Source organism: Acanthopagrus latus, chromosome 19 (assembly GCF_904848185.1).
Source record: "Acanthopagrus latus isolate v.2019 chromosome 19, fAcaLat1.1, whole genome shotgun sequence".
Taxonomy (NCBI): domain Eukaryota; kingdom Metazoa; phylum Chordata; class Actinopteri; order Spariformes; family Sparidae; genus Acanthopagrus; species Acanthopagrus latus.
Genome location: NC_051057.1, coordinates 19,664,069 through 19,686,167, shown reverse-complemented (window position 1 = coordinate 19,686,167; position 22,099 = coordinate 19,664,069). Strand labels below are relative to the sequence as shown.

Sequence of the window (22,099 nt, the reverse complement as noted above, 5' to 3'; positions counted from 1 at the left end):
AGAAACTGCACAATCAAAAGCAGCTGTCCACCTTTTTTTTTTTTTTACACATGACGTTCAGTTTACTTATCACAAAGGAGCTGTGCAATATATCGATGTTATGTCCTTATCGTAATATGACAATATACCTACTAATATAACATTATGCTACTGAGTGTCCACGACAAGACAAGTGGCTATTAAAACTAACAAAAGTGTTTGCCCAGCCCTCACGTTTAGGAGGCGCATTGTATCATGTTTACAGCCTGTAAACACAGTTGTATATCATCTTCTCTCTCCCTCTCGAGGGAGCTTTCCAGATTCTGAGAAAACAATCCTGATCATGTCACCAGGGGTATCTCAGGTTTCAGTTTACAATGTTATATACATATCCACAAGGAAGGTCTGCGCAACAAACTTTTGAGTGTGGAGCGTGAAAGATGTGGGTGTTTACTATCAGGCACCGAGGGTCTACTCTGTGTTCTTGGAAATGCAGGACTGGAGGCTCGCCCTGCTGCCTCTGGTATCCCACCACATAGAAACATCTTTCCTGCAGCTGCGAGACTCCTCAACTCATCCTCCGCACCTCCACCGAAAAAAAAAGATTTTTTCTTGAGTAGCACTGCTTGCATTTCCTTGTACTTTTGATCCTTGACTCATTCTAGGGACTTTAAATCTGCATGTCCTGGCCTCTGCTGCCTCTGTTTACTATTTCCACTTAATTAAAGCGCAATACTAAACAGCTGCTGTACCCTTTAACCCGGTTTAGCTGGTATCTTGCAGCTACAGAGCTCAGTAATGCTACAGCTACCTAACACAAATGCTCAACTGTGATATATACAGAAAAAAAGTTACATCCTGCATTGATTCGTATAAACTCAAAATCTAAAAACCTACTGCTTTTCGCTGTTCTAATCGAAATAGTAATAAAACTGCCTATTCAACTTCTTACTCTTGCAGCTGTAGTGCATAGACAAACAGCACCATTGATGGTTCAGTGCACAAATGCTGATTTGTGATGTAAATAGATAAAGAAATACAAATGTACTTCCTGTATCTCTTACAAACATTAATTCAAGCTGTGGTCTTCGTTTCAATTCACAGAACATCATGTGATGCTGTTTGTCCCATTTTGATGGCTGAGACTGATTTCTTAAGATGTGTCCAATCCACTTTCATGCTCTTTAAGTTGATCATGTAGACTGCATGAATGCTTGCTTTGTCCTCCAAGTAAGAGATGAAGGTCAAGAGACAGTGTGTGGTTTCATATAAGCTGAAGAAAAAAATAATTCAGTGGCAGGATCTGAACAAAAAGACATGTCTCTCACTGACTTGAAGATGAAACAGATGAAGACGGCTAAAGTGAGTCCGTTTCAAATAAAAAAATGGGGCCTTAAAATAAGTTCTGCAATGTACAACAACAGTCATCCCCCTCTGCTACAGTTACTCAGTTATTTTCCTCCCCCAGTGACACAGTGACCACAACGACATCGTCATCAGATTATCTCGTCGATTCCTCGCTCGGTTTACACAAGGTTAAATCTTTGGCCTCGTGGCGATCGCACAACTGTAACTCTTCTGTAAATCCAGAGCTCATGTTTGCGGTCGGCTGCACTGAAATACTTTCTAAATCACAGGCTGAAGTGAAGTGATTCACAAGAGAGTCCGTGTGTTGGGAAAACATGCTGTACAGTGGAGAAAAAAAAGCTTTCTTTCTTCTTTGTATTTCTGGATAAACTCATCTGAGCCGCATTAGTTGCCGGAGCTGGGATGTGAGGTCAGCGGTGGACGTTGGGAGGACAGATGCGACACTTGATTGCATCGCCACTGGCGGCATCTTAGAGCCGTCTGCTCTAGTTAAAGCTCTCCCCTCGTCCTTTCACTTGTTCACGCATCAGAGGTCAGCCGGTTAAAAATCCTAAAAAAAAAAAAAAACAAACTAACCCCATTTGTTGTCCAATTACCCAAGATTGTTTACTCCCTATTACATCCATTTTTTGGGAGGAATTCAGCAGATATTCAAAAATCAAAACAGTGCTGGAGACATTCGCCAGGAAAGGAACAAATTGTGTGCTGGCTCAGTAAGGTAAATAACAGCACCGGTGAGCTGAGAGTACAATACCTCAGTGGGAGAATGAGGTGAGCTCCCAGAGAGATTTAGCGCTCCCGGGGCTCTTTATCTCATATTTCTGAGCTGAGTAATGACTGAAAGAGAGTGCAGAATATCCAGGCAGTAGGAGACAGGCTGTCAGCACCTCAGCCGGGTTTATAAAAGGGAGTACGGAGGAATGCACGATATGTGTACGCACAATGAAATTATAGCTCGGAGCTGAGGCAAGCTAGATAATCAAATAACTGCTTGAATAGAGCAAAAATACAGATCCAGTGAAGTAAAGTTTGTGATACAAAAGTTAAGAACTCTCAAAAATCCCATGTATGTGGGCTGACACATTTAGCAGGGAGAAGGGAGTGGCAGTCACAAGAACGGATCTGCACCAAACTGGTTAAATACTTAAATTTCACTACATCGCCAATCCAGTCGGGTAAGATAACGGCCGACAACCGCCACCCAAGTACACAAGAAACAAGGTGGTGCATTGCTTCAGTATCAGTCAGGGCCCCGCCGGCTGCACTGACACAGTAGGAAGGAAACGTCCACACTTCCTCCCTGGAGACTGAAGCTGTTCACCCTCCACCCAGAGAGCCTGAGCACAAGTAGGAAACGGATAAAAATGAGTATTCCTCCTGACTCCCTGACATGACTCAGAGGATCTAGGGAAGTGAGATAAAAACAAAACTCACGGAGGGGTTTACAGCTCCAGCTAATGACTGTTTCCTTCATTGATTATTCTTCGGATTATTTTTCAAGAATAACAAATTAACAATTTGGCTTTTATAATGTCAGAAATATGAAAAACCTGAAGCCTCTTTAACATTCCTTCTTTCAACCAAACCAACAGTGCAAAACACAAGGACTCTTTGTTTACTATCATAAATGAGAAAAGCAGCAAATCTTTAGCTGAAAATAGCAAATGTTTGAACTGTTTACTTGGAAAAACGATTGAAATGAGTCAATTATCAATCGTGGTGAACTAGGGCTGCACAATATGGCGAAATACTAATATGAGCATCCATCAACAGATACAGGGGATGATCATTTTAATCTTAAATCACCTGTCCATATCAAGTCTTTGGTACTACTATGATTAATTATCAACTAATCAATGAATCACCCAATCATCTAATCGGCTATTTGTTGCAGCTGTACAGGAGTATTCACTAAACAGGACACAATCTTCACTGACTACCTACATCTGTTTGTACTGCACTGAATGTTCAGACATGTATGAACATTCAACAGTAAAACAACACTCAACAGAGTTCCTCCTGTGCAATCTGCCTGTGGATTTGCACAGCTGACAAGCACATTTGCGTTTCCGTGCTCCCACATGTCCGGAGGGGGGAATGCTCTCAGAACGAAAAGAAAAAAAAACAAAAAAAAAACAGGAATGTTTGGAATCCTGCACCATGTCATACATCTTCAAACTCTCAAGTGTTGCCTGAGAACTTGCAAGTGTCAGAGACGTAAGTAGGACTAGAAAAACAAACATTTAACAGAACCGCAGAAGGTTCATTTTTCTCTACAAGAAGCAGCTCTTTGACAACACCTCAGTTTGCAGGGGGGACCGACGGGCGAGAGCATTACGGGTGTAAATCCAACAGGAAGTTCGCAGAGCTCACGCGGCACTTTGCTGCGTGCGATGTATCGATCAGAGATTACTGCAGACTGGACAGGGTGCGGATAAGTGAGACAGCTGAGAGCCGGCGCTCTGTGGGATGTTGTATTGATGAGGCTGTCTGACATCCAGCAGCTGAGTGGGAATAAGGCGAAGCCAATGGATGTGAGATTACATGAAAGACACGTTTAGGACGTGGCGGAGTGTTACTCAAGCTGTTTCCTGTCCATTACGTTACTACAGTGACAGATTACACAATAAACTGGAAGGTAAAAACCAGTTGCCATACATTATCTGGTGACACATTCTGGTGTAAATGATGCGAGAACTTCTGAATATATTTCCTTTGACATGACAAAATGACAAAGATAATTTTACAGTGATTACAGAGAAATTGTTATTCCCCTTTTTATTGTTCATTATGACAACTGGTCATGGTCACAAGATTACTAACCACAGACAAATGTGACTTCTCACTAACAAGAACAACACCGGTTGGGTTGACTGTGGTAGGATTTTGAGGTCAATCGCTTTTCCAAAAGATCTAATTTGAACACATAACTCACATTTATTTAGTTTGAACTGAATATAAAAGCATCCACACAGCCAAATCCTAATCCACGTTCTAGATCTTCAATTCATTCACAGTGATTGAACCTCACCTGAGCGAGAAGCCAACAGGTGACTTAGGACTTGATATCACGGTGGGATTAGCTGATCGACTGTCGCTGGAAACCCTGTCCAGCCTCACTTGTTGACGAAATGATAACAAGAACCCGAATGAAATGGGGGGTTATACTTAAAAGTACGATCCAAGAAAGAGCTGTAAAACGTATTGATTTTAATAAAATGACAGATCTCATCAACAAGCTATCTCAGAATGAGGAATAACCATCTACGCCTTTATAATATAAAAAGTGAAAAACCAACACAACCACCTGAGGAGACAGACGGGGCGCTGAAAGTCACTCTGGAACGTGTCGAGAATAAAGAAAACCCGGCATCTTAACAACTTCAAACCTTCCTTGAGCGAAGTCTTGGCTCTTTATAAAAACTCAGCGGTACGCTGCGTGAATTCATAATTCCTCCTCCTACACCGGGGCAGATGGAGGCTGACTGAAAGGCCATAAGGTCTACCTGACCTTGAAGAACTGCCAGCGCACAATTAAAAATTCCTTCAGTATGTCAGGGAAGAGACACAAAGGACAGTTCTGCACATGGAGGAAACTCATTAACCTTTCTTGAGTGACTTGTTAATTGGTTCATCCAGGCAGAAAGTCACTATTCCCTACCTGAGAGTAAAACACTACACACAAACATTTAATTATTTTTCAGAGGAGCTCCTGTTCCATTAAAAGGTGACTTTGGAGGAAGAATATATTCCGTACGAATCGACCACAAGCAGACAGCATTTAAAAAGTCTGAAACAGTGATGTCAGTATGAAACTTCTCCACTCTAACCAGAATGGAAAAGATCAGTCTGGAGCAAACCAGCCCCGGTCGACTGAGGGGGAGGAGTGACAGGTGGTCAAAAGGATGAATGGGCCTGGCTGGTAGGCTGAGAGCCGCCAGGCCTCTCCATGCTGGGAGGAAAACCAGGCCACTCCGCAGAGAGAGAGTCGAGGAAAGAAGGACAGGAAATGAGGACTCGGAGTAACCCAGGGAGACAAAACTGTGTTAAAAAAATATACCCGCCACCTGCTCTCCTCCAGGAGAGAAACCACATCACTCGTCCTACAGGTACACCAAGGTCACGTGACATGCCACCTGCATTTACAGCATTTCAAAACTGCTCATTTAGGAACCGTTGGAGCTGGACTGGGCATCATGCTGGCTCAGCAGGTGAGGTCACATGCCCCGAGCTTGCAACACTGGTCCTGGTCGGGCTCATGACCTCTCGGTTTGCCACACATTTTACTTCCATTTCCCTTTTCCATCTTACTGTAAGCTGTTTATTCAGCCTTTACTCTCCATCTGTTCCTGGTAATGACAGTACAATCAATTTCATGGAAATGTATTAGCAACATGGTTTGTATACGTCTTAAATTAATCAAGTCCTTTCCCTTTTGTTAGTGGAAGACTTTTTATAGTAAGAAATAAGAAGTGAAATGGATTAATCACTGGGTGATGGTAACGTTTGAGTGCTGATCCAAGAGTCAGAAACTACTAATTGATTTGAAGTTGTTCAATATTAATGAGCTTTAACTGTTAATAAATCAATAAATAATCTATAAAGAGAAAGAATGACATGATGATGGAAGATGTTCCATCTTCATACAATGTGACATTTTCTATGACGACACATTTATAGATTACACAATCATTAACTGAAGAAAGCAAGTTGCCAACACTGGATGTTAATGATTAATTTCATAATCTATTAGTGTTAAGAATTTAGTCAATTAAAGTGCATTAGCTGACAATCAGAGATCCACCAGGAAGTGTCTTTTTACAGATTACAAATAGATTCTTATCATGTATATGAAAATATAATATATAAATAAATATCTACACAAAGAACAAATATGTTAACAATCCTTTAAATCTGCGGTGCCAACACACAATGTGGCCAACGCAAAGAAATTATGTTGATTCAATTCAAATCCAAACTTTTATTCTCAAGTGTCTATTGACTGAGGTCTTGTGCTTTTTATAGCCTGAGCTGAAACTTTATTAGAGCAATAACATATTAAATCATCCGTCTTTGCTCACTACATCTTGGCTCTTCTGATCCTAAGGTGTGCATAAACTACAGGTTAGGAAGGTCTTATTAAAATACAAAAATGTGAAATTATCAGTAATTATACTCGGTATCGGCCATGAGAAGCAGGGAATCATCGATTAGCGGTTTTCAAAAATACATATTGTGTATCTCTGAGACATGACAAAGAAAAGAAGCTGGAATCATTGAGAAATATAAATAAAACTGTTCAAAATATCAGTAGATGTTGTTTACTATCGATCATTTCAGTTACAGCTAACACAACCTGACTTGTAGCATGTAGCTGTACTTAACAAAGGAGCCAGCAGCTCTTGGAGTGTGTCCTGCCAACATGGCCAGGTGGCCCACTTTGCATACAGTGTAGTACGCGTCCTTGTCACAGAGGTTAAACAAACAGGCCGCTGAAAATAATCAACGAGGAAGAAAAAGAAAGTGAGCAAAAATATCTTCTCAGGCTGGCTGTTTCTTTCTATTTAACAGTCTTACAAAAACAGGAAAATATTTAAAGACAAAACCTCCAGATTCCTCAGAATAATATCTGATGCCTGTATCTTAATGTGAAAGGTCATTTTTCTGGCTCTATTATTAAGCCACTTCCTGACATGGAGAGGACGAATTTCCAGGGAGCAAACAGGAAGCATAACTCTGACCTGTCAGTGTGTCATGTACCACACACACCCACACACATTTAGACACGCAGTCGAAAAAAAAAAGAAAAAAGAAAAAGAAAACACTAACTCAGACGAAAAAACAAAAAGTCACTATCAAGTCGGGAAAGTGGGACAGTGATTTGTCCGTGGTTGAACGGAGAATTCACCATCTGCTTCAGCCTGCTGAGCTGCACCACAGTCCACAACAAGCAAAGCCTCCATGACAAGAACAGAGAGAGAGAACAGAGGGAGGGAGAGAGAGGGAGAGATGGAAATGTGGAGGGAGGAGTGCTGAGAGGACGAGCTGATTCAAGCTGAGGCATGTTGACATGTGCGCTCTCTGTGCACAGTTTTTCTCTGTGTGTTTCTATCTCCGGCAGACAGAGAGGGCTTATGAAAAGTGCGCTGTTGGTCTGACACACGGGGTGAGCGTGCCGAAAAAGCTTAAAATCCTGCTTTTTAAAAACGGCGGCGCTTTAAACAAGGTGCTCCGCTGAGAAAATCGGTCGAACACACCGAACTGAACTTTTCAAAGGGTTTAGTTAAAGTTGGGATGAATTTTACATCGGGGGCTGTCGACTTCATGCATCCCCGCTGCGCTCTTCATCCACCGCTACATGAAAATGACGTTTTTAAGTGTCATTAAGCCTGCTTCTCAGACGAGATGTTTAGTCCCGTGAGGATACTAAATGCTATATTTGGAGCCTCTCTGGGGAAGAAACACTAAATTCTTGCCATTTCAAACAACACGGGTCACGTTTAGATCGATGCTCGGGACGCGTTCCGTTTTTGGCTTTCGAGCCCGACGCAGTTCATGCAAATTGAAGCCCTGAATTCGTGTTATCCTGTCATGTACTTGTTACCATGGTTACAGCGTGCCTGTTTACCCTGATTACAGACAGTGTAGAGAAAGTAACAAACAGCCTCTGTGCTGCGTTCAATGCAGTGTCACATACGTAAAAAACAAACTCCAGAATTTGACCGGACATACAGAACAACAACAGGAACATCAGATACATCTCTTAATATCAGGTATTACTTCATATCACCTACCGCTTAATCGTACACAAGGTTTATTTATGTTCACACTATACTTTCACTAAAAGAAGGTCGGGTTTCCACCCCAATTAAGTCTAAATTAATTGATTGTGAGTTGCTTTGGACAGAGTTAGGGCAAATATAGGCAATGAAGCAGTAACAGTATTGACCTTTAAAGCTTGGGCTGGTTATTGTTTTAACTTTAAAACCTTGTTGCTGATATAATAAAGTTTTACAAGTGCTCCCAAATCAACAATGACCTCAGCACCTCAAGGTTTTTCTACTTTCATCCAACAGAACAACCTAAAGGGTTTTTTTTTAGTTTTTTTTAGTGAAATGTTGATATACCACAAGAATACGTGCAAGTCTAAAAATGGCAACATGATGAGTTAAATCAACTGTCTTAGTACAGAACAAGATGTGAGACAAGAACACAAATCGGACCAGACATCCCATGACCACAAACTAGGTTCAAAAACAGGCCAACAGATTGTGAATTCTCCAAAATGACATCCATGCACCGAAACAGTAAACTTGCAGTGGATTTACAATTTAAAAAAATTATCCCAACATCTTTTTCTGCCATATAATCAAAGAGTTTTCATATCAAGTAACATTTACGCCAATACCGATATATCTGTATCGGCTCAATATTGGCTGATAATATCAGCTGACTGATATATTGGTCGGGTTCTAAAAACGAGGGCTGGTTATAATTTCAAATTAAGCAACTAGTGCCAAGACAACAGAGCAAGATTACCAAAAGAAGCCTTTCAGAAACAAGATTTCAGTACTGAACAGTTTACAATTATCTCTAATAAAGAAACGTTTGTCAGTATAGGTTCAGTACTGGATCTGCAAAGCAGTCAAAAAAATTCTTATTTCTGTAGGAAATGGTTAAATTAAATACTCAATATCTGCTAAATCCTACAGGCTATGATACAAACACCGGCCTTCAAGACTTGCTTATTTGATGCTGCTAAAAATGAACCTGAAAGTAAAGAAAAGTCCCGCATCCTAACCTAATATAAAGCTGCTTCTTCTGCTTTTATTATAGATCTCATTTATCTTGGGAAATCAGTTTGCCTGCCTCTCTCTCTCTCTCACGTTACAGAAGGCTGCGGTAAACAAAATCCACAGCAAGGAAACTCCACAGCCAGATCATGTATTTCACCTGAGCTCTCATGACAAATAACTACCTCCCCCATCTAAGAAAGTCCCATTTGGCTTTTTTAAAAAAAAAAAAAAAAAGAAAAGATGACCGCCCTGTTGTTCTGCAGTGTTGGCCCAAGAGCTGCTTTAACTGGCACACAGCTTCAGAGCCGTGCGTCGCCCTGCCAAATCATCCGAGGACGAGGAAGAAAACAAAATTACAGGGAGTCCTTGGGGAGTACAGCTGGAGCGGACACACCCTCCCTGTAGCAGATATGGTGGGTTGTCTTCCTGCTAGAATTTAAAAAAAAAAATGTTTTCTCGCCGCCACCGTTTGTTTGTCTGTCACTCAATCAGACAAAGCTCGGACTCTATTTTAACTCTCTCTCTCCTTCTCAGCGGTGGCTTACCACACTTATCACTGCACTAAAATTAATGGACACAAAAGCAGACTGTGGTCACCGTGACACCATATTAAATGGTTAGAGTTAGTAGTTAAGTTCCTCTGTGTCAGACACAGAAATCAGCCAATTCATCAAGAAGCGGCAGGCAGATGAGATTACAGCAAGCTCCAGTTCCCATGAAGAAGAAGTTCAGTGGGGAGAAGGAAAAAAAATAAAAAATCAATACCTCCAACCTTTTATTGACCAACTAACAATTGCTTTACATTCCCTCCATCTGTCTCGCAGCCTAGCTACAACCAGGCTGAGCTGTCCAACACAACATACATCCTGCACAGGTCACAAAATAATCTGTCCTACATGCATTTAATGTGACTTGTATTAACTTATTCAGCGTGCAGCAGCAATAACAGCCATTGCACTGACATTACAACATCTGCTTTAATAGCACTGAGTGCTTACAAGTCCATATACCTCCACTGTAATATCCCTGCAGCATCCCAATGGGGGTTTAAACTGTTTCTGTGGTATTAAATGGTGCGTTTAATGACCTTATGGGATGCAAAGAACTCCTGTGTTGCTGTGATATTCGTACACGCATAGCTGTAATTTCGCCGTGTTGTTCGCTTCCTTTCCTGTGTCTTAAAACGAATAATTTCGAGCAGGTAAAACTTCATGAGGGAGCTGCTGTAAGACACACAGGCCTCCCTATGAGCAGGGAGAGTGGGAGCAGTTCTTTTTTTTTTTTTTTTTTTTTTTTTGAAGCGACCCAGTGTAGTAATAGAAAAGTAGACACACCCTCTGTGTGAACCGAATAAATGTGATAAACGGCTCGAACAGATAATTCCCCCGCTGCAGTTAAAAAAAAAAAAAAAAGCCTCCGAAACCGAACTGTTAACCACAGCTCCGAGTTTGTTTTTGTTTTTTTGTTTTTTTTTTTCTGTGGCGGACAACTACATTTCACAGTCGAGCCCAGTTTCTTTATCCACATTTCCTGTCCCAACAACCATTCAATCCCGCGACAAAAGGGGAGCCTGAACGTAGCGCGGCGGTTAAAACTCTCTCACCTGGACATAGTTGCTCTCGCAGTAGTCCGCTACTCTCGTCAGGTTTTGGTAACTCTCCTCAAGCGCTCTTTTGCCGGCCGGAATCTCTTCCTCTAACAACATTTGTAGCTCTGCCATCTTACATCTCTCCGCAGAGCCTCCCTTCCCTCTGCCTTCCCTTTGATTGAAACAGCCACCAGCTCAGCGCTGCCTCGAAAAAAAAAAAAAAAAAAAAATCCTCCGAATGCTATTGTGGGATTCCTGCCCTCGCTCTGGCGTAACGTCAGGCCGAAGATCGTCTGTGACGGGGAGGAGGAGCCACTCTGAGGAAAAAAAATAGCGACCAGTATTTGACATGCTAGCAACCGGCTATCCCTAAAAGAATCTTCAATGTAAGACTTAATTTCATTTTCCCATTAAAATACATGTCATCTGTATTTTTTCCTCATACACATATGACTAACCGATTTCTTATGAATGCTAAACAGATAACTTAAAATATATAGCTTACATTACCAAAGTAATGTTGTTAGTTAATTGTGTTTACCAAATATCAGAATATGCGTGTAAAGGCCCTGTTAGCAAAGCATTAAAGCATACACTGTGAAAATTAGTCATAACAAGCATTTAGCCATAAAAGCGCCATCTGTTGGCTGATTTGCACTGAATTTTGCACAAACCCTCATCGGGCCATACCACACAATTAGCCACAGTTTTGTGGAAACGTGATTGTATTTGGTCCAGATATGCAAGACTGTGTGTTTTCACCACAATGGGCTGGAAATCGTTGTTTTATATTTCAGGCATTTTATGGACTATCAAATTTCTTTTAATAACTTCTTGTCAGGAGGGTCCAGAGATGCTTCCTGCAAAGTTTGGTGCAAATTGGTCAAATTGCCTAGGAGGAGTTTGAAAAAGTAAGTTTTACATTTGTGGTGATTTTTCAAATGGCAAGATACCACAAAAGTTGGCGTGGCCTACACCACACAATTCAGCTGAATTGAGGGAACACGTAGATATAGGATTTAACAATGTGCAACATGTTATGTGGGAGTTATGGGCCAAAAGCGCTTTTGCATTGAAAATAGCGCCACCTGCGGTTCATTTTTGGTGTGTGAGTCACAGGTGCCATTCTATAGCACCTCAATGAATTTCATTTCCATAAGTGCACAGTGCTAAATATAAAATTAAACTGGCACCAGAGCGCCACCTAGTGGCTGATCAGTAAACCCTTCATCGGCTCTCCTCAGGAGAGCACTGACAATAATTGTACTAAGTTTTGTGTTTATCCGATGAAACAATGTGGAGATATAAAATGCTTCAATTAAAAGAGCGCCACCTTGTGGTCATCAGCCAAATTTTTGCACACAGCCTCAGGGGCTCATGGGGAAGTAGTTACATGAGTTTCATGTCAGTGGACCAGACCAATGTGGAGATATCCTACACTTCCTGTTTGGAACAAAATCTGCAGGAAGTTGTTATTTAATAACTTGAGTATTATTTGGAATATTAAAATTATTTTAAAAACTTTTTGTCAAGAGGGTCCACAGATGCTGTGTACAAAATTTCGTGCGGATCGGTGAAATTTCCTGGGAGGAGTTCGAAAAAGTAGGTTTGCAACATTTTGGCCAGAAGATTCATCAGAACTCAGTGAACAGGTGGATATAAGGTTTTTGAATGTGTGGCAAAATATATGGGAGTTATGAGCCAAAACACACTTTCCTAGATTATAGCGCCGCCTAGTGGTGGAAATTCAGGACAACAATAGATTATAAAATTGTGACTTATATTTCAAGTTTGGTGAGTTTTGAGGCATGTTCAGGCAGTGAAAAATGTAATCATTTGCGGGGGGGAAATAATTATAATCACGAGAAAAACAATAGGGTACTCACAGGTCGAGACCTGCTTGGGCCCTAATTAACCAAGGTGATGTATTTAAATGTTGATTGTGTTCAGGACAGTAACTCAAAACCCAAAATATATTAAGCTAACTACCATATAAAACTAAAAAGTAACAAATCCTGTATTTGACAACTGGATCTAGGTCATGATGGCATGTTTCTTGAAAAAGTATTTCAAAATTAATCAACAAAATATCAAAATAATTGTCGATTTCGCTGATTGACTATTAAAATAACAGACTGATTTCTGCTTTTGACTTGTCGTACTCAGATATAAAGACAAAGTGAGAGCTCTTGCTTCTCCTTCCCGTGTACATATCAGTCTTCCAACTGAAGACAAAAAAAAAAACCATGGATCAGCTGGGGCATGATGGGATGTGTAGTTTTACACTAAACTCTAAATAAGTACATGCGCGTCGTGAAAGCGGGATGGCATTAAAATACTATAACATTAAATTTCTTACGTTTCACCTGTCAATACTTTTCTGATACATTCAGGAGACATTTTGTTTTTCTGTAAAAGCCGCTTTCAGGCGCTGAAACTACATTTCCACTTAAGGCGCGGAGGATTATGGCGCTTGTAGTACGTGTTGAGAACCGATAGAAAACTACAACTCCCAGTGTGCACTTCTGCCTGGCTTTATATCGTTCATGGCGTCTGGTCGAGGGCTAAAGACGGGTCGCCCTCGCTCAAACAGATAAGCCGTTGACTTTAACGGTAAGTGTCACCGGTTTGGGGCTTTTCCGTCGACAGTTTGCAAGTTTAGGTTGTATTTAGCACAAATATCGACGTAGTTAGCAGTATGTCGCATATTAAATATGTGTCCCACATACACAAACGACCAGCCTCCTCCTACTGGTGGTAATAACACACTGTAGCTACAGTATCTGACAAGTTTAGCTAGTCGCAGCTAGCTTAAATGCTATCGTAGAAATGAGATTTTAACATGTCTTTGTCAGCGCTTCTCGTATTGCAGTGGTGTGTTTACTGTCGGCAGGTTTTGTGTTGACTGCCTCGGCGTGTGTCACGATGGAGGTGGACAGAGTGAAGGTGGAGGATGAGAGCCGTCTGATCCAGCTGAGGTTTGATGCCGCCGTCAAAGTCATCAAGAGTTTACCCCCTGATGGTGAGTGGTCTGCAACTGGCACTCAGGCCAGTTTAACCAGTTCACTGCAATGGCTTTAACAGACAGGTGTCAAGGCAGGTGCAGTGCAACAGCTTGGTCTGCGCTGGATCTTGCGCGATTTAAAAGGCTTAACCCACTTTACTAGCCCGTGTACAGACCCTTGTTTCCCTGCCAGCAGTCTTAATGCATTATCACAAGAGTCACTCAGGAAAGTTTGTGTTGTCTCATGTGCATTCACAGATATGATAAGAAAAGTGGGTAACACGTCATTTTTCTGTTTCAGGATTGTCATGCTAAGTAGGTGGTAACTACAGAGTAGTATGTTTAAAACTACTCTCATTGTCCAACAGCCTCCTATTGTCTAATAAGCCAGCTAATGGATAGATGATATATTGTTTAATACAATTCTAGAAAGCTTCCAGCTAGTGTCTGTCTAACTTCCTCTTATCAGACAGTTATATTAAGTGAGTTGTCAAAGCTTAATTTTCATACTTTGCACTACTAGTTGCTGTAATTTAAGCAGATCGGTCCAGCTTTGGAGCAGTTTTCCTAAATGTCACTATTTGATAGGTAGCCATCTTAAATAGATATATTCTGGCAAATACAACTTCATTAACAAGAATCAAATTACTTATAGAGAGGGACAGAGAAATAGCGCCAGAGTTTTACTTTCTGACTTTCTGAGAATGTAAGTGGTTAAAAAATGTACCTCAGTACTGCTGACCTGCAAAAGTTAGAAAGAAATTAAGCTCAGTTAATAAGTTTAGTTTTGTGGCCCGCTGAGGGAAAGTTAGATAGAATCCAGTTGGAAGTTTCGTGGAAATGTATTAAAGAAATTAGCAGCTATTTCTTAAATTCTTATCGGAAAAGTGCAGAATGATAATATTAACTAATATCAGGGAAATTTTCACTAAATATTTAGGCAATAATTCTGGTAATTTTGGAGAAATTTCAAGCATGGTGCTTGGTAATTACCACCTACTGACAATGACATTTCTGGACCTTTACAATGAATTCACCAGGAAGCATTTTGCGCATTTTCAGCTTTCATAATCATTGTTTTATTTCCCTCAGGTCCCTTTCAGCCGTCCAATGACATGATGCTCAAGTTCTACAGTTACTATAAACAAGCCACTGTGGGAGCGTGCAATATACCCCGACCTGGTTTCTGGGATGCAGTTGGCAAAGCAAAATGGTAATGACAAAACTAAATTTCCATTCCGTTAATATATTTGTATTTTGTCTTGAATGCAGACAAGGATTTCTACATTGGTTCGTCGTTTATTAGGACAAAAGTTTGGAAATTGAATTTCCCTGTTTATTCTGTTTGTTTCTTATATTTGAGAGTTGCACAAACTCCACAGTTTTCAAGAACATTCATTACATTTCATGTTTGATCATCCAGTGAAACATTGTTTGACTGGTGCGTGTTGCTCAACATGTTGCTTTTTGCCCACTTGGATCTCACAGTGATAACCTCCAAGTAGAAATTCTCTTCCCTCTTCTCCCTCTGTTTAGTCTCAAGGTGTGTAAACTAATCTCTGGACTCTACTTGGAATGTAACCTCTTACCCACTAGCTTTGACAGTTTCCCCCACGGTCCCCTTACATTAGCAGGGGGGGTTGCAACACATGTAGTTTAGTCATAGCTCTAGTTACAAATGAATAGTTAAGTGTCAGCGTTAGACCCACTGTCAACAAAGAACACGCTGACCGCACATAAACTGTTCTTACTGACAGAAAAAAACAGGGACAAGTGTTTGAAATGAATCTCAATGATTTCGACTTTTTGCAGTAAACAAGTTGGATTTTTTTGTCACGATAAAGTGATATCATAATTATGCAAGATTATGTTTGATTCAATTCTTCAGGGATGCATGGAATTCTCTTGGAGATATGCCAAAAGAAGAAGCAATGGCCGCCTATGTTGATGAAATGAAGCTGGTATGTCTCTCCATTCTCCAAAAGTTACTTTGACAGTAGATAATGATAATATTATTATATTGTATGATTATGTTGCACAGTAATTGTTTTATTATATGGTAGCCCTCTGCAATATGACCAAAATGTAATATCCTGTTACAGGACATTTCATATACAGATTAGGGTTGCTGAGATGAGATTGGTTCAAGGTGGCATAAACTAACTTTTATCATACAATGTACATTTGATAATCTACCTCATTGAAGTCTGCGATATTACTGTAATTAACAGGATGAATATTTCAAGTTTACATCGAGTATCGTGTAAGTCAGGAGATGATATTTTAGGTAATGATAATAAAGTGTTGTTCAGACCAAACAATCCTTTAGTTTTCTTTCCTTTAAGGGTCATTTTAACTGGTAATAACTAGTTAGTATGTTTCACTGTGAGACCATAAAACCATTACATTTTTTGAGATGGTTAATGTACATTTGCAACCTGAATCCAGATAATGATACTTATCACAATATAGTACATTGTCTGTGAATGTATTGAATGAACAGTTAAGAAATTGGCTTTTCCATATTGACATTTTATATTATTACATTTTGAGTTATATTCTCAACTAATTAGATTTGTACTCATATTTAATTATTTTTCTCCTTTAATTTAAAAGAATTGTACACATTTTCTACAAAAACAACAAAATATTCAAATTTAATTTATAAAATAGTTAAAGCTAATTCATACAGATACAGATAAATAGAAGATGATATAAATTTCCCAATATCAGATGATTTATAGCTCAGATATATACTGAGCATTACTAAAATAAAAGCTACATACATAGGAGAGTTATTGTCATTCTGCACAGCCATATTATAAACAAAGACTCTCAGTCTGAACCTTTGTCTAACTGTTTTTGGAGCTAAACATCGCTGTCATTGAGTGTGCATTTGTTGCTGTATCTGATGCGTAGATCCTGGAGGGGATGCCAATGACTGACGAGGTGGAGGAGCTCTTACGTGTCCTTGGCCCGTTCTACGAGCTGATAGAGGAGAAGAAAAAGATCTCACAGATATCAGACCTGAGCACAGGTGGGTTTTTATCAGCAGGTGTAACTCCTCCACCTCCACCTTTTAACTTTGCTTGTTGTTGATATCGTAAACTGCACGTGGAGCCTAACCTTTTATAATTTGCCTCTTATTTGATGCTCAGCCCGTTTGACAATGTTTGCTAGACAACTGGAAGGCAAGTATATGACTGTATAGATGTGTTTCTGGTGGCATTGTTTAGAATTAGTTTGGTGTTGTAGCTTTTAGTGTCACGTATGCTTAATAAGTTGTACAGAACACCTGGCATAGAACGCTTTAAGGTTTCTTTTGCTATCAGAATTAGACATTTTCACACTATTGAAATGCATTGTTTTAAAGTAATCATTAAGTCAAGAGATTACTATATACCTAATTGTTTCAATTAAGCGTTGTTTTTATTTTTTGTTACATTGCACACAGGCTTTGGCACAGCGTTGAATTCAATGCAGTCAAAAGGCATCGCAAAGAGCATCATTAGAACGATGGAAATGAACGGCACTCTGGAAACTCGTCCAGCCAGGCTCAAATCAAAGGAGGTGAAGGAAAGGTCAGAGGAAGAGACACCAGAGGAGGAGGAGGAGGAAGATGAAGAAGAAGAAGAAGATGAGGAGGAGGAAGAAGAAGAAGAAGTAGTGACAAGGGAGGTCAGAAAAGGTAATGAAATTCTCTCTCTTTTTTGAAGAAGACCTGTTAGGAAAAGCATTTAAAGGGTTTCTTACAAAAGCTTGAAAGTTTGGAAAACCCTTCATTAACTGTTAGGTTATCAAGGCTGGGAATATACTTAATTCTGATATACTAACAACCTTAACTTGTTGTGATTTTACTCCAGACAAGAAATCAGCAGCTTCACAGCCAAAGAAGAAGAGCTCAGCCAGGAGGCACAAAGCACCCGTGTCCAATGGTAAAATGGCTAATGGGGGCATCCATCTGACCAATGGGAATCATTCCAGGGTCGTTCTGAACAGCGAGGACTCCCAGGAGGGTGAGCTTCTGCTCAACGGTCACCACACAGGTAAGGAACAGTGACTCTCTTGACGGTACATTGGGTCTGAAATGTTACTAAATGGTTCAGCTCACCCACTGCCTGTGCCCAATTATCAGTGCACCATGTGACCACATAATCTGTTAAGCTTAATTCCCACAGCTGCAGCTGAAATTTAACACTTTACACATCAGCTGTTCCAGGAAGAGTTTTAATGGCTCTGTTGAAACGGGACACAAAGTTCTAAAGTCCCAAATTAAGGGAACGCTGCCTTCCTTTATGTCACTGCAGTCTGAGCTTTTCTCTTTTCTTTTTGTCTCCTTTGTACTGTTCTCAGCTCCTGGTGTAGGTGCCCCTGGCCCTGGTCACCTGGCCAGCGACTCAGACAGCGAAGTCTACTGTGATTCTGTGGACCAGTTCGGCCAGGAAGAGGCAAGAAATTGTTTAAAACGCTCTATTTAATCTCGGGCGCCGTAGCACTTCCTCCATTATTGATTCACTGTAATGTGCTTCTTCTCCAGAGCTCAGAGCACAACCGCTCTTTAGACGACCTCGATGAAGAGGAGAACCACGTCCTGCCTCCTCTAGAGGAGTCACAGGTGACGCAGGAGCTCCGGGAGGAAGTTCACGGCCCACCGCAGGTCATCAGGTGTGGAGGGGAAGATGGAGAGAAAGGTGGAGGGATGACACAGAGACGGAGGCTGAATGCAGGTGCGCCGGACAGCTCTTTGGTCAGAAGAGGAAGAGGTGAGGTCATCCTAACAGGGATTTTATACTGCAGGAATCAAACAAGGAATTTAGAGACGTCTGTGTGTATTGTGTGAACATGCTTCAATCATAAATAATCTGTGTTTTAAGGCTCGAGGTCTCCAGGCCTTGGCCCTGGATCTCTTGTGCCCATGCACAGTGGTGGTGATGGAGACGGGGGCCACTGGGGAGGTGCGGTGACACCCGGAGGGAGCCTGAATGAGCAGATTGTCGTCGCGTTGGCCCGACTGCAGGAGGACATGCAGAGCGTACTGGAGAGGCTGCACACCTTAGAGGCTCTCACTGCTAGCCAGGTCAGACCAACCTGCTCCTTCATTCATCATTAATTTCAGAAAGAAGAGCAATATTAAAGGGAAAACGGTCCTATAAGAGTTTAGTTTAGGTCACCATAAGAGAGAGGACCAAGAGATTCAGCTGGTTGAGTTCCAGTGCAAACACCAAAAGCAAATAATTCAGATTATACTGTAGGTGTTTGTAGTCTTCAGAAGATAGGTTAGAATAGCAGAAAATCATGACCTGGTTTGAATCACTTTGGACGACTTTCTCTGTTTGAGGAACAAGTGAAACTGGATGGAAAGAAGATAGAGATAAGATATTTTTAGTGTTTGAATCAGTGTTTGCTTTGTTGTAATAATTTACAAAGCAACATGGTTACATCCAATATAGTGAGTCAACATTTTTATATCTAACCATGTGTTAATCAGACTGTGCTAGACGTTGTAACTTTAATATAGAAGCAGCTTATTTTTATACTTTTGAATTCCATCCACAGACTGTAACTAACACAGTGGTTAGACAGTAACTGTGTAAAAATGAACGCTGCTGGCTGTGACTTCAGAGTGCAGACGAGGCTTTTAGGACAGAAGATAAGGAGTTTGTACTTTGTGCTTTTGACTGAAATGCTTTATGTTCACGGCGTTTACTCTGTCCTTTTGTGGACTTGTCTTTTTTTTTTTTGATTTCTCGCCCTCTGCAGGCAAGATCAATGTCTCTGTCTCCAACTTATCCACCGCCTCCAGTGAATAAGAAGAGTCAGGTATAGAACTGTTGTGTGAACTGAAACCATTCGAACATATTTGACCACTATGATGGTTAATTTGAAATGATGCTTCTTGAACTTACTCAATTTTCCACTTTCTTAGAAACCCTCCTGGTGGCCTTTCGACATCTCTCCGACCAGTTTGGCCTTTGCTGTGATATGGCCATTTGTGGTCCAGTGGCTTATTCGCTTATACCTGCAGAGGAGGAGAAGGTATTGTTTTAAATATCAACATATCTACCAGGGTTGTGTTCTGAGGCTCAATTCTAAGGCTATTCTGGAAATAGTAATTAATAATACATATTGCAACCTCTGGTTTGTCCAGTCCACTTTAGCCATCAGCCACTTCCATTTTTAAATCTGCCTGTTCCAAACACAGATAGTGATGGAGTTTTTCATTGGCTGGCCATTAGTGCCAGTTCAAGTATGACTTCATATGTCATATGACTTTTTATCATCTCATAAAATCTCATAATTTCAGTTTTTCTCTTTCTTCTTTTTCATAATTTTGACACGTACTTTTGAAAAAAAACATACAGTGAGAATAATTTTTTATCAAGGCTAAATTTTTTCAATTTGTTTTTCATTAAGTGGCAGTAATGGTCTCCTATAACACACAGATTGTGGTGTTCTATATCATCCTAAGTATATGTTCTCCTCCTTTTACAGACGAATCAACTGAACCTGCTCTCACCCAAACAGCCACGGGCCTCGACGATAAAGAAGAGCCCTCTTAACATCTTTGGCTTGGGTTGCTAATGGCTGTAACTCCCCCCCTGCTTCGACCCACAGCCCAGTAATTTGCTTTTGCACTATGAAGAAGGCACCTAGAGTGATGAGCGAGAGGGCAATACCTCTCGAGTATGTTGTACTGTGGATGTGAAATCAAATAGAAACATGAATGTATGGGCTCGCATATGCCTGTGATTATACAACCATTTTAAAGCTGATACCACTGTACCGGAATCTTATCCTCTGTCCAGTTGAGAGGGGGAAACTGTTGGGATGTCGCCAGCGTCTTTTTACGACAACAAATACAATAGCTTCTCAATTATTCCCATATCTAAGGCTTTGTTGCACAAAAAGTGGGCCCTATACTTTGTTGTTTTGAGCATAATGCTTTAATTTCACAGTTCACTGTCATTAGTTGCCCAGGCAATGCTGCTATGATAAAAATGTTGTAATAACTGTAATAGTTTAGAGAGGAGGTTGAATGTAAAGTATATTCATGTGTGAGATTCTTTCAAATTCTGAGAATAAGTTAATATTTATTGCTTTTAGCGACGGTTACAGTGAAGGCATCGCAGGCCAGCTTTCAGCTGCGTTAAGTGAGACTTATGTTTAAGGTGACCGCTCAATGTTGTGTATAGGTTAGGCGAGGTTTCCCGTCACGTGTCCTACAGCATATCAATTTCAGTGCTTTACGTCCGAGTCTTCGTTGTTTATTCAAATAGAAGAAGTGCCTCAACATCACAAGGTACATTCATACTCTAGGTGGCATTATGATTTCTTACATTCACATGTAGTAGCATAACTGTTCCAGTACTGGACCAAATAATCATTAATCATACTACCTAGTGAGCCATGAGGTGGTCAGCTGTCTGTTGCATAACTCCTGTCACTGTCTGTGTTGTTTACGCGGTCCCGTTTTTCTATATCATATAATTTTAATGTGTGATGTAACAATGTTTGTACGAATATTGTGGAAAGATTTTTGTGTGAATGATAGTAATCCTGAATTGTGTGCAACGCAGTGAGATCTATACAAAATTGCATACAATAGCTGTACAGTTGAGATTAAAATGCAGTATTTTAATTGCATTCCCATGAATTATTATTGTTAATATAGAAAACTGTATCATATTTACAAATGTTTGCATCTGCGATAGCACTAATATTTCCAGAGCCATTATGTTTTATTAAAAAAATGAATAGGTTTAACTTTCTACTGAACTGTACTAAGGCTTTCTCACCCTCTCTGCCTGTGGATAGAGTGGTGTTTGCATGTGATAATCCAAGCCTAAAATAAAGTTTTCATAAATCATTTGTCACGATTATTTAAGAGCTGCAGGCATCAGACACGTTGATTTAATGCTTTGAGGACATTTTCAAGACTTTTTTGACCAAATTAAATTTGACTGACAACACACTAACATCCAGATCTGGTAACACGTTCTACTTAGCTATGCAAAAGAGCTTCCAACTGGGAAACAGACACAGTAGACAAAAAGCTATCATTTATATATTTTGATATTTGTAGAGATTTTTAGGAAAACAAGTTAAACCTGGACAAACTATTTCCAGTCTTTTTTTCTAAACTAGCTAGCTATCTGGCTGCTGGCTGGTATCAACCAACAACCTCTTCTATTTCTGTGCAACAAAGCAAATAATTACATAAGATGTCATACTCATCTTTGAACACACACAATAATAAAACATTTTTAGGTTTATATTTCATTAAAGTTTTATGGTTGGGATATTTGATAAGCTACCAGACAAAAGCACAAAATACAACTTGTTTCGAACAAGTGTAATTTGTAT

At 40.3% G+C, this 22,099-nt stretch overlaps 2 protein-coding genes and 1 long non-coding RNA gene across 9 annotated transcripts in view; 1 reads left to right on the top strand and 2 right to left on the bottom strand.

The window, feature by feature from the left end:
- The window catches only part of abi1a (abl-interactor 1a), a 53,469-nt gene extending 42,471 nt beyond the window's left edge, over positions 1-10,998 (bottom strand). The window contains exon 1 of one of the 6 annotated variants that reach the window (XM_037079203.1): positions 10,747-10,998. In XM_037079203.1, the coding sequence (XP_036935098.1) occupies positions 10,747-10,863 (117 nt within the window). In that variant the 5' untranslated portion in view covers positions 10,864-10,998. The remainder of the gene's footprint in view (positions 1-10,746) is intronic. The other 5 variants (XM_037079204.1, XM_037079205.1, XM_037079206.1 and 2 more) reach the window with 5 other exon arrangements.
- On the top strand, positions 10,982-21,602 carry acbd5a (acyl-CoA binding domain containing 5a). Of its 2 annotated transcripts, none has more exons than XM_037079211.1 (13): positions 10,982-11,117; positions 13,625-13,753; positions 14,828-14,948; positions 15,624-15,696; positions 16,655-16,772; positions 17,190-17,423; positions 17,599-17,781; positions 18,089-18,183; positions 18,273-18,498; positions 18,610-18,812; positions 19,496-19,555; positions 19,662-19,771; positions 20,228-21,602. In XM_037079211.1, the coding sequence occupies exons 2-13, from the start codon at positions 13,657-13,659 to the stop codon at positions 20,238-20,240; spliced, it is 1,533 nt and encodes a 510-aa protein (XP_036935106.1). In that variant the 5' UTR covers positions 10,982-11,117; positions 13,625-13,656; the 3' UTR covers positions 20,241-21,602. The 2 variants fall into 2 exon arrangements, with proteins under 2 accessions (XP_036935106.1, XP_036935105.1); XM_037079210.1 differs by lacking the exon at positions 10,982-11,117 and adding an exon at positions 13,198-13,344.
- Positions 18,393-19,759, bottom strand: LOC119008656. The gene is made up of 3 exons (XR_005071476.1): positions 19,642-19,759; positions 19,036-19,085; positions 18,393-18,526 (listed from the first exon to the last, which is right to left on the bottom strand). It is a non-coding gene; the product is annotated as an uncharacterized LOC119008656 (long non-coding RNA).
- Positions 21,603-22,099: the final 497 nt, after the last annotated feature.